Source organism: Mirounga leonina, unplaced genomic scaffold, assembly GCF_011800145.1.
Source record: "Mirounga leonina isolate KUSES-001 unplaced genomic scaffold, KU_Mleo_1.0 Mir_171, whole genome shotgun sequence".
In the NCBI taxonomy this organism is placed as follows: Eukaryota; Metazoa; Chordata; class Mammalia; order Carnivora; family Phocidae; genus Mirounga; species Mirounga leonina.
The window spans coordinates 9887878-9902451 of NW_023270436.1; the positions used below are offsets into that span (position 1 = coordinate 9887878).

Genomic DNA, 14574 nt, shown 5'->3' on the forward strand with positions numbered 1-14574 from the left:
CTGACGTTAATGGTTAGTGGCGTTATTTTTGTGATTTGTCCCCATTGCTCAGAGCAGTGCAGGCAGAACGGTCATTGGGCTGTTGTCATGGTACCTGGGTATGCGTGGCTCTGCCATTTTGTTTGCTGTCTATCTGTCTCTCCTTGATCTTGCTCCTCCATTTGGATTCATGACATTCTGGTCAAGAGCCAGGTCCAGTGGTTTTCAGTCAGGGCTTTGGAAGCCATGTGGGGGTCTTTTTGGGTCAGTACAGTGACTGGGGATGCTGCTGCTGGCATTTAGGCTGACAGGGGCCCTGGGGGGTAGGAAGCAGGGGTGTTCCTTGGTCATAAATGTCAGGGGATGGTTCTGCACAGTGAGCACTTGTCCTGTCCCGTCCACCGTTGGTCATGCTCCTGGGCACTTTTTTTTTTTATGTTTTATTTTTAAGTAATCTCTTTGTCCAGTGTGGGGCTGGAACTCATGACCCCAAGAACAAGAGTCCCACGTTCCACCAACTGAGCCAGCCAGACCCCGCCCAGCTGCTGGGCACTTCAGAATGTACAGTGTGGATCAGGGATTGACTCTCTCTTGATGCTTTTTAAGGCTTAAAATTTGATGCAATCCCTTTGGCCTAGATCTCTTTTGAGTCATGCAATCAGGAGACTGTAACTGGTCTCTGGCACGTTTTAAGGATTCATCGTTTGATCCAAATTCTTTGTTTGTATTACTTGGGCAAATGGGTATTTTGCAGCCTGTGTCCCAACTTTACATTGTCCCTTTTTCTGCCTGTCATTATCATTAGCATCCCTGCCACTGCCCGGTGGAGAATGGGGATGGAGACAGTGACATTTAGCTTGACAGGTCGTTTGCAGCTTTTTTGTGCCCCAGGGACTGCTGGTGAGAGAGAGGTTGTGGAAGATAAACCACGAAAGGGTCGTAGCCTGCAGGGGCAGGCTTGTATGATATTCTTCGGCTTCTTTCAGCCATCAGCCTGGTGCTAGGGAGGAAGCACCCCATAGCAGGTGGTACCTGATTATCTTGGGTGCAGTTGGGGAGCCTCTGTGGGCGAAGCATGGCAAGTCACCCTTCTGAGTTCTTTTTATTTTCAGCCTCACTCTAGATGGATGGCAGCCTTCCTCAGTGGGAAATGAAATGTGTTCAGACAACTTGGGCCCCAGGCACAGATGAGAATGGGCTAATGGTCACTGAGGAAGGAGCTGAGGGGGAGACACACAGTTAGTCATTAGTAATCTGTGACAGCTGCCGGCCACTGCCAATTAGCACCGACTGTGCCCAGGACGCAGGCGCTCTGGGCTTGTCCTTTCTGGAGGACTCTGGGGCCCAAACGCCTGTCTCAGCCTTTGTGCTGTTCAGGCCCCAAATCCGCATGAAAGGGGCGATTGGTAACTTGATGCAGGACAAGGGGAGCCCCTGGTCGACCTGAGTAGATGGTCCAGCCAACATGCACGTTTCTGCACTTGCCACAGTAATCTCACTTAACTCTTACACCAACCCTGCGGCGTAGGTAATTAGGACTATCCCCACTTTATACTCGAGGAAACTGAGGCACAGACAGGATAGTATCTCGGCAAAGTAGAAGCTGAGGTTAGAGGCCAGCCTCCGTTAGCTCAGAGAAGAGTGTGAGTTATTCTGAAAAGCTTAGACTTGGTCTCAGGCAGGGGGAGCCATCGAAGATTGAACAGGGAGGGCCTGGGTGAAATTTGCCTTTTATAGAGCGAGCTCGGGCCTGCACCTCCACCAGCGAAGTGTCACACGAAGTTTGGCTCGTAAGTGAGCGCTCGAGCGCTTCACTGTCAGGTTGGTTTTGAATCAAGCAGCTAATTATTTCCTAGGACAACCCCACCCTTTATAGCTTTTGTTGATGTTGTTTCTCTTCACTGGTTTGACTTTTAAGTGGTGAGTCAGTTTGCAGTGTTTGAGCTTCTATTTGAACCTCACCTTAACCAACTGAGCCACCCAGGCGCCCCCTATTTGAACCTCACCTTAACTGTCTGAAAATCACGATTGAACCTTCTTCCTAACACGGCAATATCGCTCGGTAAGACTGGCTCACAGTTCAGAGGAAATGCCAGCCCGCAGAAGGCAAACGGCTTTAATTACTTAATCTGAGCTCATTTTAAAAATTGGAATGACCGTCTCATCATCAGAGTTCTGTGTACATTGTATTTTATTCCTGCCCAGGTTCCAGCTAGCTAACTACTTTTGTTATGAGCTGTGCGTCAAGGCCAAATACTGCATTTTCAAACCAGGAGTCAAATAGCAATTTAAAATCCTGACTTTCATAACTGCCTGTAAAAGTCAGATAAATGAAGTGGAAATATAGTGGGCCGCTTGTTATGAAACATTGACTCTTTCTCCTGGTAGAAACCTTTATGAGCTAGCCATTTTGGAATTTATATATGCATATACAACACACATGTATTTTCTTTTTAGTTTGCCTTCCACTTTCTTGATTTGCCCACTTGTGATTTCTGCTTACAAATTAGACTTTTTGGAAACTAATGGTCCCTTAAAGAGGAGGTACACTTGGAGGTGCATGGGTGGCTCAGTCGGTTAAGCGTCTGCTTTTGGCTCAGGTCATGATCCCAGGGTCCTGGGTTTGAGTAACAGGTCGGGCTCCCTGCTCAATGGGGAGTCTGCTTCTCCATCTCCCTTTGCCTCTCCCATCCTTTGTGCTCTCTCTCTCAGATAAATAAGTCTTAAAAAAAGAGGTACTTTTTATAATTTTGAAAATAAAACCTACCTCTTGAACAGGCATCAACCTGGCTTGTCCACCTTCCTGTCTGTTTCTGCAGCTGGTCCTTCTCTGCTTCCCCACGTCTCCTCTTTCACTGGGGCTAGCCTCACTGTGGCTGCCTCATTTAGTCTCTCCCTGATCGCGTTCCCCACCTCCTTCCCCTGCAGAAGTGTCCCTCCTGACCCCTTGCTCCAGGAGCCTGACGGTCTCTTCCTCACTCCCTGGCTGGGGAAAAGCTAGGGAGCAGGTGTTTGTGTAGCTGCAGTAGACGCAGCCTGGCTGCCTAGCGCACCAACGTGGGTTTCTGGCACAGGGGGAACAAAGCTTGCATGCCCACGATACAGCGATACCTAGCACCACTTCTGTTGTATCCAGCTGGGAGAGCTGAAGCATAGCTTGCTCTGAATTACACAGTGGTGAAAGTAGGCAGCAGATCATAAAGTCAAGAGCATGATCACAACTGTTATTTATATACTCTACGCAGATGCTCATTGGCTTTCATCTTTTTTTTAAATTTATTTATTTATTTTTAGTAATCTCTACACCCAATGTGGAGCTCGAACCCACAACCCTGAGATCAAGGGTCACATGCTCTTCTGACTGAACCAGCCAGGCACCCTGACTTTCATTTTTTTTTTTTTTTTGGTGAAGATTTTATTTATTTACTTGAGAGAGAGAGCATGAGCATGAGTGAGGGGCAGGGAGAGGGAGAAGCAGGCTCCTCACAGAGCAGGGATATGTGGGGTTCGACCACCCAGGCGCCCCCCCAACTTTCATTCTTAATAATTGTTATTTTAAAAGGTTTCTCTACTAATAAATATTAACTCACTGTAAAAAAATTTAGGCCAAAAAATGAAGAAAACGCCTTCATAATCCCACTACCCTGAAAAAAAAAATCCCCATTACTTTTTTGGTGCATATTCTTCTGCCATTTCTTAGATACACAGGCAAATGCAAACATATGGCTTATGTAATAATACTGTTTTGGAAGTCTGACCTTCTTTTCACTTAACACTTACTCTGATCTTGTTTTCAAGGCATTAAAAATTCTCCTAGAATGTATTTCTAAATGACCGCAGAACATTTGTTAGTATGAATTAATGGTAGTGTTATACAGGCAGCCCTTTCTTACTGGAAATTGTTTTTGGCACTGTTGATACAGTTTTAAGATGAGCATTCCTGTAGCTGTTGCAACCCTGAGCCTTTCCTAGGATAAATTTCTTAAAGCAGAAATGATGAGCCAGGCTTTTTTTTTTTTTTTTAAGCTTTTGACGTGGAATAATACTTACTTTTTTTCCTCTCCAGACACTACAACAACAGGAGTGCAAACTTCTCTACAGCCGAAAAGAGGGTCAGAGGCAAGAAAATAAGAACAAAAATAGATATAAAAACATCCTGCCCTGTAAGTATTAATATTCTGTTCAGTAATATTCACTCTTGGAGAGTTTGATTCCTCAGTGTCCCTGTAACTTTTCCTGGGTGCCACATGCCTCCTCAGAAGATCCGAGGTCTTAGCCTCTTTCAGTTGTGAGTGGTTTCCAAAATCGTCAACGTGGTGGGGAGAGTTGACGTTCACTGAGTTCCTGTGATGCCTGTACTGGGTAAAATTGCACCAGGTGGTCTTGAGTGGGTTGTTTCCTTCTCTTAATTAATTTTGTCTGCCTAAGAGTGAGAATCTCAAGGCTTGCCATCTCCCTGGATCAGGCCACATCAAGGCCCTCAGAGGTTCCAGGCTTGTGTCCTTGCACTTCAGCACTTAGCCTGTGGGGCTTGGGAAATGCACGCCTCCTTGCCGGGACTCCATTCCTTCTTCTGGGCAACAGGCAGCTTCCCCCCAAGGACTCTTCAACTGCTCTGCTCCCTAATCTCCTGAGCTCGAGTTACAGGAGATATAGGTACATACCTACACTCTGCTCTGAGAAGGACCCTGAGGTATCCATAAAGCGTTTAATCCCCAGATGCTGCCTGGTAGAGCCCAAGCTGAGCCACAGGGAACAGAGGCCTGGAGGGATGGAGGTCTTAGGTGAGGACCCCAGAGATGGCACGAAGCAGTTGTCGTAGCTCCCCTCTCATGAGGGCTGACTCTGTGCCAGGCTCTGCATCTGTCTCACTTACTTCTTACCACAGCACAGAAAGCAGGTGTTCTTATTTCCCTGGTTTTATAGGCCATTTTAGCAAGGTTGCAAGCAAGGGAGGACTGGCATAGGAACCCCCAAAGTACCATGCTCTTTCTTGGAGGGATCTCCAGAGTGGGCTGTGCAGGGCAGTCCACTGGGGGGAAGGGAAGGAACATTTAGAACTTCTCTTGATTTATATCCTTTCTCTAAAAAGAGAAAGAAAGAAAAATTTAAATCTGACATACAGATTGATGGCAGTGCATGCATAATGTATTTACCAACTTAAAAATAGGGCTTGTTTATATGTATGTGTGTATATATTTCAGTGTTCAAAAACTTCACAATTAAAGTTCATTGGGATGCATGAGCAAATACGGTGAGCATTGCTCTAATGTCTCATCAGGTCCAAGCCATTTTGTCAGGTATCATAAACACGCATGTATGTGTGTGTGTGTAGCATGGTCTTTCTCTTTCTGTGTACATATGTACACATACATGGTACATATGTACCTCACATCGATATGGTTATTTGAGATTTGTGTAGGTGAGGATGGGAGGAAGTGGGGGCATTAATAATAGTGAGAAAAGGCAATAGGAATTTGCAGAGAATCAGTCTGAGTCACACCATGGTCCTGATGACCTTGGGGAAGCCTCATCCTGTTTATGTCTAAGTTTTCCTTTCTGCTTAGGAGACCTAATGGAACTCATTAGTAAGATGCAGGGATGTAGGAAAAGGTGACGGGAACAATGGTATGCAGTATCTGAATAGAGTATCATTGCCTTTTCCTCTCTTAATCCCAGTCAGATGCTTCCTCTTGATTAACATCTTATTTCTTTAGAGATGGGGAGTCCAAGGCATACAGCTATATTACTAATTCCCATTGTAAAGTAATTTTTTGTTTAAGAGAGGGAGGGTGGGGAGGGGCACAGGAGAGGGAGAGAGAGAATCTTAAGGAGGCTCCATGCCCAGTGTGGAGCCCGACTCAGGTCTCGATCTCACAACCCAGAGATCATGACCTAAGCTGAAATCAGGAGTCGGACATTTAACCAACTGGCCACCCAGCTGCCCCTCCTATTGTAAAATAAGTTGCTTAGGTAGAGCACTGAGATTTCTCTACCAGTAATGTACTTTTGTACAGAATTTAGTCATCTGATACTATCAGAATTTTATCTTCTAGATACTATATTTCATTCTGCTTCATTAAAAAAAAGCCACCATTTTTATTATGGAAAGTTTCAAATATATTCATAAGTAGACAGAATAGTATAAAGAAGCATACATACCTGCTTCCCAGCTCCCAACATTGTCAACTCATACCAGTCCTGTTTCATTTATACTCTGAGCCACTTCTCCTCTCTCCCCAAATTATGTTGAAGCAAATCTCAGACATTATGTCATTTATCTGTACTTTACTCTTCTTTTTGTTTAAAACAAACAAACAAACCCATTTTTTGTTTTGAAATACTTTTAGACTCACAAGAAGTTACAAAAATATACAGAGGGTTCCCATGTACCCATTATCCAGCTTCTCCCAGTGATAATATCCTGTATATCTGTAGTACCTTATCAAGACCAGGGAGTTGCTGTTGCTACTTTATTCTTCTTTTTTTTTTTTTTTAAAGATTATTTATTTATTTATTAGAGAGCTAGCGAGAGAGAAACAGCATGAGAGAGGAGAGGGTCAGAGGGAGAAGCAGGCTCCCCACTGAGCCGGGAGCCCGACGTGGGACTCGATCCCAGGACCCTGGGATCATGACCTGAGCCGAAGGCAGTCGCTTAACCAACTGAGCCACCCAGGCGCCCGCTACTTTATTCTTCTTAAAGATAGCATTTTGAGGCATCGTGTGGTGATCAGATCATAGTCGTGCTCATTTGGGAGTTGATTTTTTATGTGGTTTTATCATTAAGTGAGCAAAACTTGGACTGGGTTGAGGATTAACTGATCTGAAATGATTTGTCCTGAAGAGGTGTGACTGTGGTCTCTTTTTCTTCCAGTTGATCATACCAGGGTTGTCCTACACGATGGTGATCCCAATGAGCCTGTTTCAGATTACATCAATGCAAATATTATCATGGTAATCTTTGCTTTCCACAGTGTTTTCTGACCATACATTGCTAGCCATTTTTTTGTATTTTGTATTTCTTGTGACCTGAAAGCAACTTTCAAGTATTTGAAGGATTTTCTTCCTAAATTTCTAGCCCGAGTTTGAAACCAAATGCAACAATTCAAAGCCCAAAAAAAGTTACATCGCCACACAAGGCTGCCTGCAGAACACGGTGAACGACTTTTGGCGGATGGTATTTCAGGAGAACTCCCGAGTGATTGTCATGACAACGAAGGAGGTGGAGAGAGGAAAGGTACACTCCATGCTCGTCTGATAAAACATTTGTAAAGTATCGGCCATGTCAGGTTGAACAAGTTAAGAATCGAATAAACAAATTAAGCTTACTCTAACTGACCCTCTGGAGAAAAGGGAGTAAAAGAAGTTTGATTGTGACACGCCTTGGGGTAGTTTTCTTTATGTTCCTTCTGCTTGGGGTTCATTGAGCTTCTTGAATCTGTGGATTTATAGTTTTCTCTAAATTTGGAAATGTTTATTATTTCTGCAAACACAGGACACCAATTACACGTATATTAGGCTGCTTGACGTTGTCCTGTGGCTTACTGAGGCTTTGCTCATTTTGTGCCGTTGTCTTTTTTTCCCCCTTGTTTAATTTTGGATAGTTTCTTTTGCTGTGTGTCTTTAAGTTAATCTTTTCTTCTGCAGTGTGTCACCTGCTGTTAGTACTATTTAGTGTGTTTTCCATAGGAGACATTGTCTTTTTCATCTCTAGAAGTTTTATTGTCATTGTTTTTAATGTCTTCTGTGTCTCTCTTTTTAACTTAAGCCTTTTGGACATGTGGAGTATATTTGTAATAACTGTGTTAATGTCCTTGTTATTAATTCTGTTATGTATGTCTTTTCATTCTTCCTGTTTTTTACTTGTTTAAGGTGGGAAGGTAAATCCAGACCCTGTTACTCTATTGTATACAGGAGCAGAGGTCCCCAAGGGAGTGTGAGAAGGCCCGTCTGGTTCCTTCAGGGGATTAGAGTACTAACAAATAGTGATTTCATTGGTCATATAAATTATACTTATCACAACACATAAGCATTTAAACATTACTTTGAATTATTCAAGCAGTATATTCATGTAAATATCCAAACACATTATGGTTACGGTTAAAGTTGCCTTTGTCACTGTCCCTTGTCCACCCATTTAAAATCCCTGTTACCAGTGTGATGCGATCTTCTTGGCGCGTACATACATACATACATGTATGAGAGGCATTACCGTAGGCGTTACGTACCTGCATTTATGTGTATGCGTGTACTTATATAATGTATGTGTGCCTATGGAAGTATATAGTACTGTTTTCTGAAAAATACTGTATGTAAAAGTGTTTTCATACACTAACTTTATTGTGCATCTTGGGCCCCACCCAAATGAATGTTCTAACACCTACTGTTAGTACATAGTGGCCTATTTCCTTTTTTTTAGTAATTGCATTATGTTCCATAGTAGGGACGTACCATAGGTTATTTCACTGTTATGTATTGAGCATTTATTTTTTAAAGATTTTATTTATTTATTTGACAGAGAGAGAGAGAGCGAGAGCGGGAACACAAGCAGGGGGAGTGGGAGAGGGAGAAGCAGGCTTCCCGCGGAGCAGGGAGCCCGATGTGGGGCTCGATCCCAGGACCCTGGGATCATGACCTGAGCCGAAGGCAGCTGCTTAACGACTGAGCCACCCAGGCGCCCCATGTATTGAGCATTTAAATGTTTCAGTTTTCGCTCTTAACAAACAGTGCTAAAGTGAATAATCCTATTCTTGCTTGTGTTTGTATGGCAAGTTTTCTCTAGGTTAGATGTCAACAAAAGGAATGCTAGGTCATAGGGTATGCGTGTTGTGTTGTAAATTTGAAGTGATTCGGCCAGACTGCTCCCAGAGTGGTTGTACTAGCATGCCCCCTCCAACCACCACCCAGCTGCTATGTCAAGTACTCATCTCCCCACACTCTTCATGACACTTCAGGTTTTTTAAAAATTGTAACATCCCACACCTACAGAGAAGCAGACAGATCTCATTGAGTGACATTTCTGTGTGTTATCCCAAAGTGAGCCCATCCATGTGGGTTTGTTTTTTTTTTTTTTTTTTAAGATTTCATTTATTTGACAGAGAGAGACAGCGAGAGAGGGAACACACGCAGGGGCAGTGGGAGAGGGAGAAGCAGGCTCCCGACTGAGCAAGGAGCCCGTTGCAGGACTCGATCCCAGGACCCCGGGATCATGACCTGAGCCGAAAACGGACGCTCAGCGACTGAGCCACCCAGGCGCCCCCATGTGGGTTTTTAATATGGAAAAGTTCTGCATTTTTGTCCAAGTTCTTTTGTAGTTATACTTTAACTAGTTTACATAAAATTTGCATGGAATATAGCAGTCATACCTTTAAGTTAAAGCTAAGATAGAGGGGTGATTTTGGTGTCGGGCGCTCCCAGTGTAATTTTCCTTTCCGTTTTGAAGGGCACATTGATTTTGTAGGATTTTCATCATTTGCTAGCTAGTCGTTATGCTTCTGAAAACCTTAGAGGCCAGATCCGGTCATTGTGAAACAGACCTTCCTGCAGTAACATGAGGTGTTTGATGGACAGGTTAAAATGTCTTCGTAGTTTCTGCTTCAGATGAGTGTCACCTGTCCTGAGTATAGAAAGGAAAACGGAGCCGTCTGTCCTGCCTGTTATCTGGTTCGTAGGAGGATACCTCTCCTCACGGAACCTGGGGGTGAAGAGAGATTTCATTTTTTGTTCTCTGCTGAGTCTCCTGAGCAACCAACAGTCACAGAATTGATTGGCCAGCAATAGCACTGAGTGCAATTAATATTAAAAGTGCTTATTTGGGGATAATAAAAATTGTACCAAATCTGTCAAAGAGGTATTTGGGTCTACCAAATACTGCAGGGAAAGCTGAATTCAGAATAATAATAAATCAAAGACCATGTAAACCATTGCCAGGCAAAAAAGTTGCACTATTAATTCTTCTGTTCAACTTTCCTTCTGCCATGTTTGTTTTTTTTTTCTTTCAGTTAATCGTTGACTGTGGGGATGCCTGCAGCAGCTCTCTTAATTATAGTTTTATAACTGAATTTCTCTGTCTTCCTAGTATAAGAGTTAAATTTCTCTTGCTGATACTGGTGTCTTGGTGGTTGTGGAAAGTCTGCTCCCAGAAAAAAACAGAACACGAAAACATTCTCTGCCCAGGACACCAAATATATACAGACTCATCTCTCATTGAGCCAATATCTTCCTCTTTGGTACCAAGAATGGTTTACTTGGTGCCATATTTTTCAATCTGTCTGCTCTGAAGCCAGCAGCTGTTGCAGGCTCGGTGTTCCCAGGCACCCAGGGAAGCGAAGGTGACGTGTGTAGTAGGTAGCAAATGGATCTGGATATAGAAGAAGCAGCTGGTTCAAAACCCCACCGGCTGCCTTGCTGTGCTGGAGTTGTTCACACTTGGGTTAGATAAGGCATGGAGTCCTCCTGCATGGGTGCGGAAGTGAGCCAGACCGTCTGCTCTTTGGGCAACCCGTCCACCTCCAGAGTGCTTGCTTTCTTGCCTTCCCTGCAGAGTGACTGGCAGATCTCTGGAAGTCAGAATTCAGTGATTGCTAGACAGAACCCTCAAACCAGCTAGTCCCTCACTCTGCATCTTCGCTTCTTTAGAGATAAATGAGCAGTCCTTGACTGTCCTTTGACATGCATCTTAGACCAGACAACTCTGCAAGCTTTCCATGCACCTGCTTTTCTTATTTGAACTTTTTTCTCCTTTTCTTTGAAAATCCACCAGATGCCAGACAGGCCATTTTCCGAATATTGTTCATTAAGCAAGACTTGAATAATTTTTTTCCCCAAATACTTATTTTCCTCTGGTTTAGGCTTTTAATTTCAGAGTTCAGAGAGATTAACTGTCTTTTCTCTGATCCCTTTCAGAGTAAATGTGTCAAATACTGGCCTGACGAGTATGCTCTAAAAGAATATGGGGTCATGCGTGTTAGGAACGTCAAAGAAAGTGCTGCTCATGACTATACATTAAGAGAACTTAAACTTTCAAAAGTTGGACAAGTAAGTATATTGTCGTATTTTAGGGACTTCGGTAACTGGTTTTGGCATGCAGTAATCCAAGGTCATGCAGTTACTCGTGTTTGTATGCATTCATGCCATTTATCGGGTGCCTTCTATGGACCAGGTGCATACTGGTACATTGCCAACACGACAGGTGCAATCCCTGCCCCCAAAGAGCCTGGGGAGATAGAAGGTTAAAAAGTAAACAACCAACTAAGCTTTCTGATGGTGTTCCGTCTGCGAAGGCTGCAGGAAGTTATGTTAGAAGCGACTGGGTACTTGAGATGGAGTAATCAGGGAGAGCCTCTCTGAGGTGGTATCACTTGAGCTGAAGGCGGGGGAGCCAGGCATCCAGAGAGTCCGGAGAACAGTGTTCCGAGCAGCGGGAGCGGCGGCTGCAAAGCCCCTGAGGCCTGTTTCGTGATCAGATTCTATGGCCTCAGATCTTAATTGCGTGTAGTTTAAGTTTGTCACGGGGGTGACCGCCTTCACAGAGCAGGGTTAGATTTAGATTCATTTTAATTTTGTGGTTCGAGGGGGCTTACTTTTTCCGGGTCTTTTGGGGACCCAGAGATGAACGAAGTCTTTGAGGAGTTGAAATCGTGTAGCAGCGAGAAGCCACACGCTCAGACAGCTGTGCCCCAGAGCCATGTGCCGTGGGATGTTGCGAAGGCCGGGCTTCCTTCCAGCTGGGGCATCAGGGAGGCGGTTTCAGAAGACGCTGGGCTTTTCTGGGTGAGGTTTCCACTGGAGAAGATGATGGAGAGAGGGCCTCCCAGGTGGAGGTGTCACTGTGAGCCCTGGCCCTGATGTGCAGACTGAAGGGAAATGGGATTTATGGGGAACAAAGGCAAGTAGCGAATCGAGGGAATCAGCCTGAGAGAGGTGGGGACCAAGGCGGGAAGAGTCTTAACTCTCGTGTTCGGAACAGTGAACTCTGCGCGTTAGGCAGCTGGGTGCCTGTGGCCGAGGCTCCCTCCAGGAGAACGCACACGCAGAGCTGCGTGCCAGGAAGGTGTGTGACAGCCCTGGGTGGGGAGGCCCGGGCCGGGTGACCCGAGTGGCCAGCAGGCCCGCTAGGAGGCTGCTGGGTGGTGTGGGTCCGGCAGCCTCCTCTCCAGGTCAGATCCCAGGGCCTCCAGCACTTGGTTTTTGTTTGTACGTTTGTTTGTTTCCTTATTCCTGCCTTTGGAAATGAATATTACACAAAATGCCAGAATAAATGGAAGAGGAGCGACCATGTGCCAGATGCCTTGAGGCGGCACCTGCAGGACGTGGGGATGGTTGGGCTGTTGGAGGAGGAGGGGGGAGAACCAAACGCAGTGTGAGTGGCCCTGCGGTGAGGGCAGAGGAGCGGGCAGAAGCTGTGCAGCAAGGCAGGGCTTGAATCGTCCAAGTGAAAGGTGGTGCGGTGGTGGCAGGGCCGTGGACAGAAGAGGACCGCCTGGAGGTAACAGGAGTAGGTGGGAAGGGTTTGGTGACGGTGTGGATGGGGGGCGAGGGGCAAGGGTGGCGTTAAGGATGACCACCAGTTTTCTAGCTTGAGCGTGGGGTTGGTGGCACTGGATTTGAGAAGGGAGGGAAGGATGAACACCTCCTGGACAGGTAAAATGTGAGATGCCTTTGAGACATCAAAATGAAGAGGCCAGGGAGGCAGGAATGGAGAATGGCCGAGGAGGGGAGGTGGGCTCCAGTGCATCGTGGATGAATGGATGGCAGCAGGACGGAAGGAGGAGGAGGTGACCACAGATGCAGATAGAGGAGCCGACGTGCAATTTCTCAATGTTCTCTATGAGGCAAGGCCATCAACTGGCATTCGAAGGGAATCAGAGACGAATTATCCTTGGAAAGTGGGAAAAGTATCCAGTAGTAATGGGTAGAGGTGATGAGGAATCCAGCGAGTTTTTAGGCAGTGCTGAATGCCCAGTTGAGCTGGTGAACTTGAACATTTAGCGACACCAATCCCCTGGTGTGATTTTTCTCCAAGGACACTGTTCCTCGGGTATAAAACAGAGAAGGTGGGTGGTTGGTTTTGTCCAGGCCTGGGGCTTTGTTCAGGGGTGCAGTGGATGGAGAGAGAGTGGAGGGTGATTGTCAGAATAGTACACCATGGAGGGGGGGCACCTGGGTGGCTCAGTTGGTTGAGCTCCATGTTGGGCACCATGCTGGGCGTGGAACCTACTTAAAAAGAAAAAAAGTAGTACGCAGACTCCAAGCCCGACAAGGAGCAGTGGGGGCAGGAGGAGGTGGGTGGAGAGTGGAAGAGGGCTCACTGGTCTGCTGAGCTCCATGAGGTGGTCAGGGGACCAAAGCGAGCTAGAAGCCTGGGCGGTTGTGGCCCAGGATGGGATGCTGGAACTTCTGATGTTAGCAGGGGTGTGCTTCTGCTGATGGTGGGGTAGGGGGAGGTTTACTCTGCTGCAGAGACTGAGAGAGAGGCTGGGAAAACATAGCTGTCAAGCAGAAATGGAAGAGATTTAGAGGACACTGGCCAGAGATTCCACATAGGTTTGTTCAGTTTTAGGCTAAACCGCCCATCTGCTTGTTATCAGGTGTTTCTGAGTAGCAGGTGGATGTTTCTTCAGTTTTAGTGCTAACAGTGGTTTTTAAGCATCAGGTACAGGAAATGTTGGCATCTGGGTTTGTGTTTTATACCCGTGGATTCAGGTGCCGTCATAGAACAGGTGATTTCTCCAGAATTATTGGTTACATGTTAACTGCTTTTTATAGAACACATTACATTTTTTTCTAAAGTGCTGTGACATGATCTCGTTAAGTTTCCTAGTAGGGAGGGGTTGGGTCAGAGATCTCCTGGGACAGAGATTTACCAAGGAGGAGGAGCAGGGCTGTGCTGGGCAGCTGGCTCTCCTTCCCTGACTGTCCTTCCTGTGTAGCCCCTGAGTTTTAGCTAACTGGTAACATCAAGAAAAATTTTTATCGTGATATCAGTAAATTAAATGCACATGATTCACGAAAAGATCTTAATTGTGGTTCAGATTCCTTGGATGTCCTGAAGGTCACTGGTAGTGGACACTGGCTTCTTTTTCTTCCTTTTTTAAATCTCCTTTAAAAACATCAGTAGCTTGGATTTCCTTCAGCTACAGAGGACGAAGATGGGGCAGTCAACAGTGCTGCTACAGCGACCTCATCTGGGTGGACCCAGAACGTGGTGCTTTTGGTCTTCTGTAGTCTTGACCTTTGTTAATGATCCCTCTCCTCAGGAGAGCACTGGTGGCTGAGTCTCTTATTGCTGCCAAGGAGTGGCTATGTGTTTAACTGGTCTTGTTTAATCCCTCTCAGTGGTATTGCAAGAGAGATTATTATTCCTCTTTGCAAATGAAGAAATTGAGGCTTAGAGATGTCTGGAGACCACAGTGATTATGAATGGTGGGGTTTGGGCCTAAACCCAGCCTTCTGATTACAAAGCTTGTCTTTCTATCTACTTTGCATTGAACAGAAGGTTAAAACACTATGATGTAATAATAGAAGTGGATGTTTTGGGAGAGGGGAGGAGGGCTGGGTGTAAAAAGACAAAGAGGAACACGTGTCTTGAGAGGA

General features: G+C 45.5%; 1 protein-coding gene across 3 annotated transcripts in view; it reads left to right on the plus strand.

Moving 5' to 3' along the window:
• PTPN11 (protein tyrosine phosphatase non-receptor type 11) overlaps nucleotides 1–14574 on the plus strand; it is an 81554-nt gene that overhangs the window by 48645 nt on the left and 18335 nt on the right. For all 3 annotated transcript variants that reach the window (XM_035017041.1, XM_035017042.1, XM_035017043.1), the window contains 4 exons: nucleotides 4046–4142; nucleotides 6854–6933; nucleotides 7058–7216; nucleotides 10885–11016. In XM_035017041.1, coding sequence (XP_034872932.1) covers nucleotides 4046–4142; nucleotides 6854–6933; nucleotides 7058–7216; nucleotides 10885–11016 — 468 coding nt within the window. The remainder of the gene's footprint in view (nucleotides 1–4045; nucleotides 4143–6853; nucleotides 6934–7057; nucleotides 7217–10884; nucleotides 11017–14574) is intronic.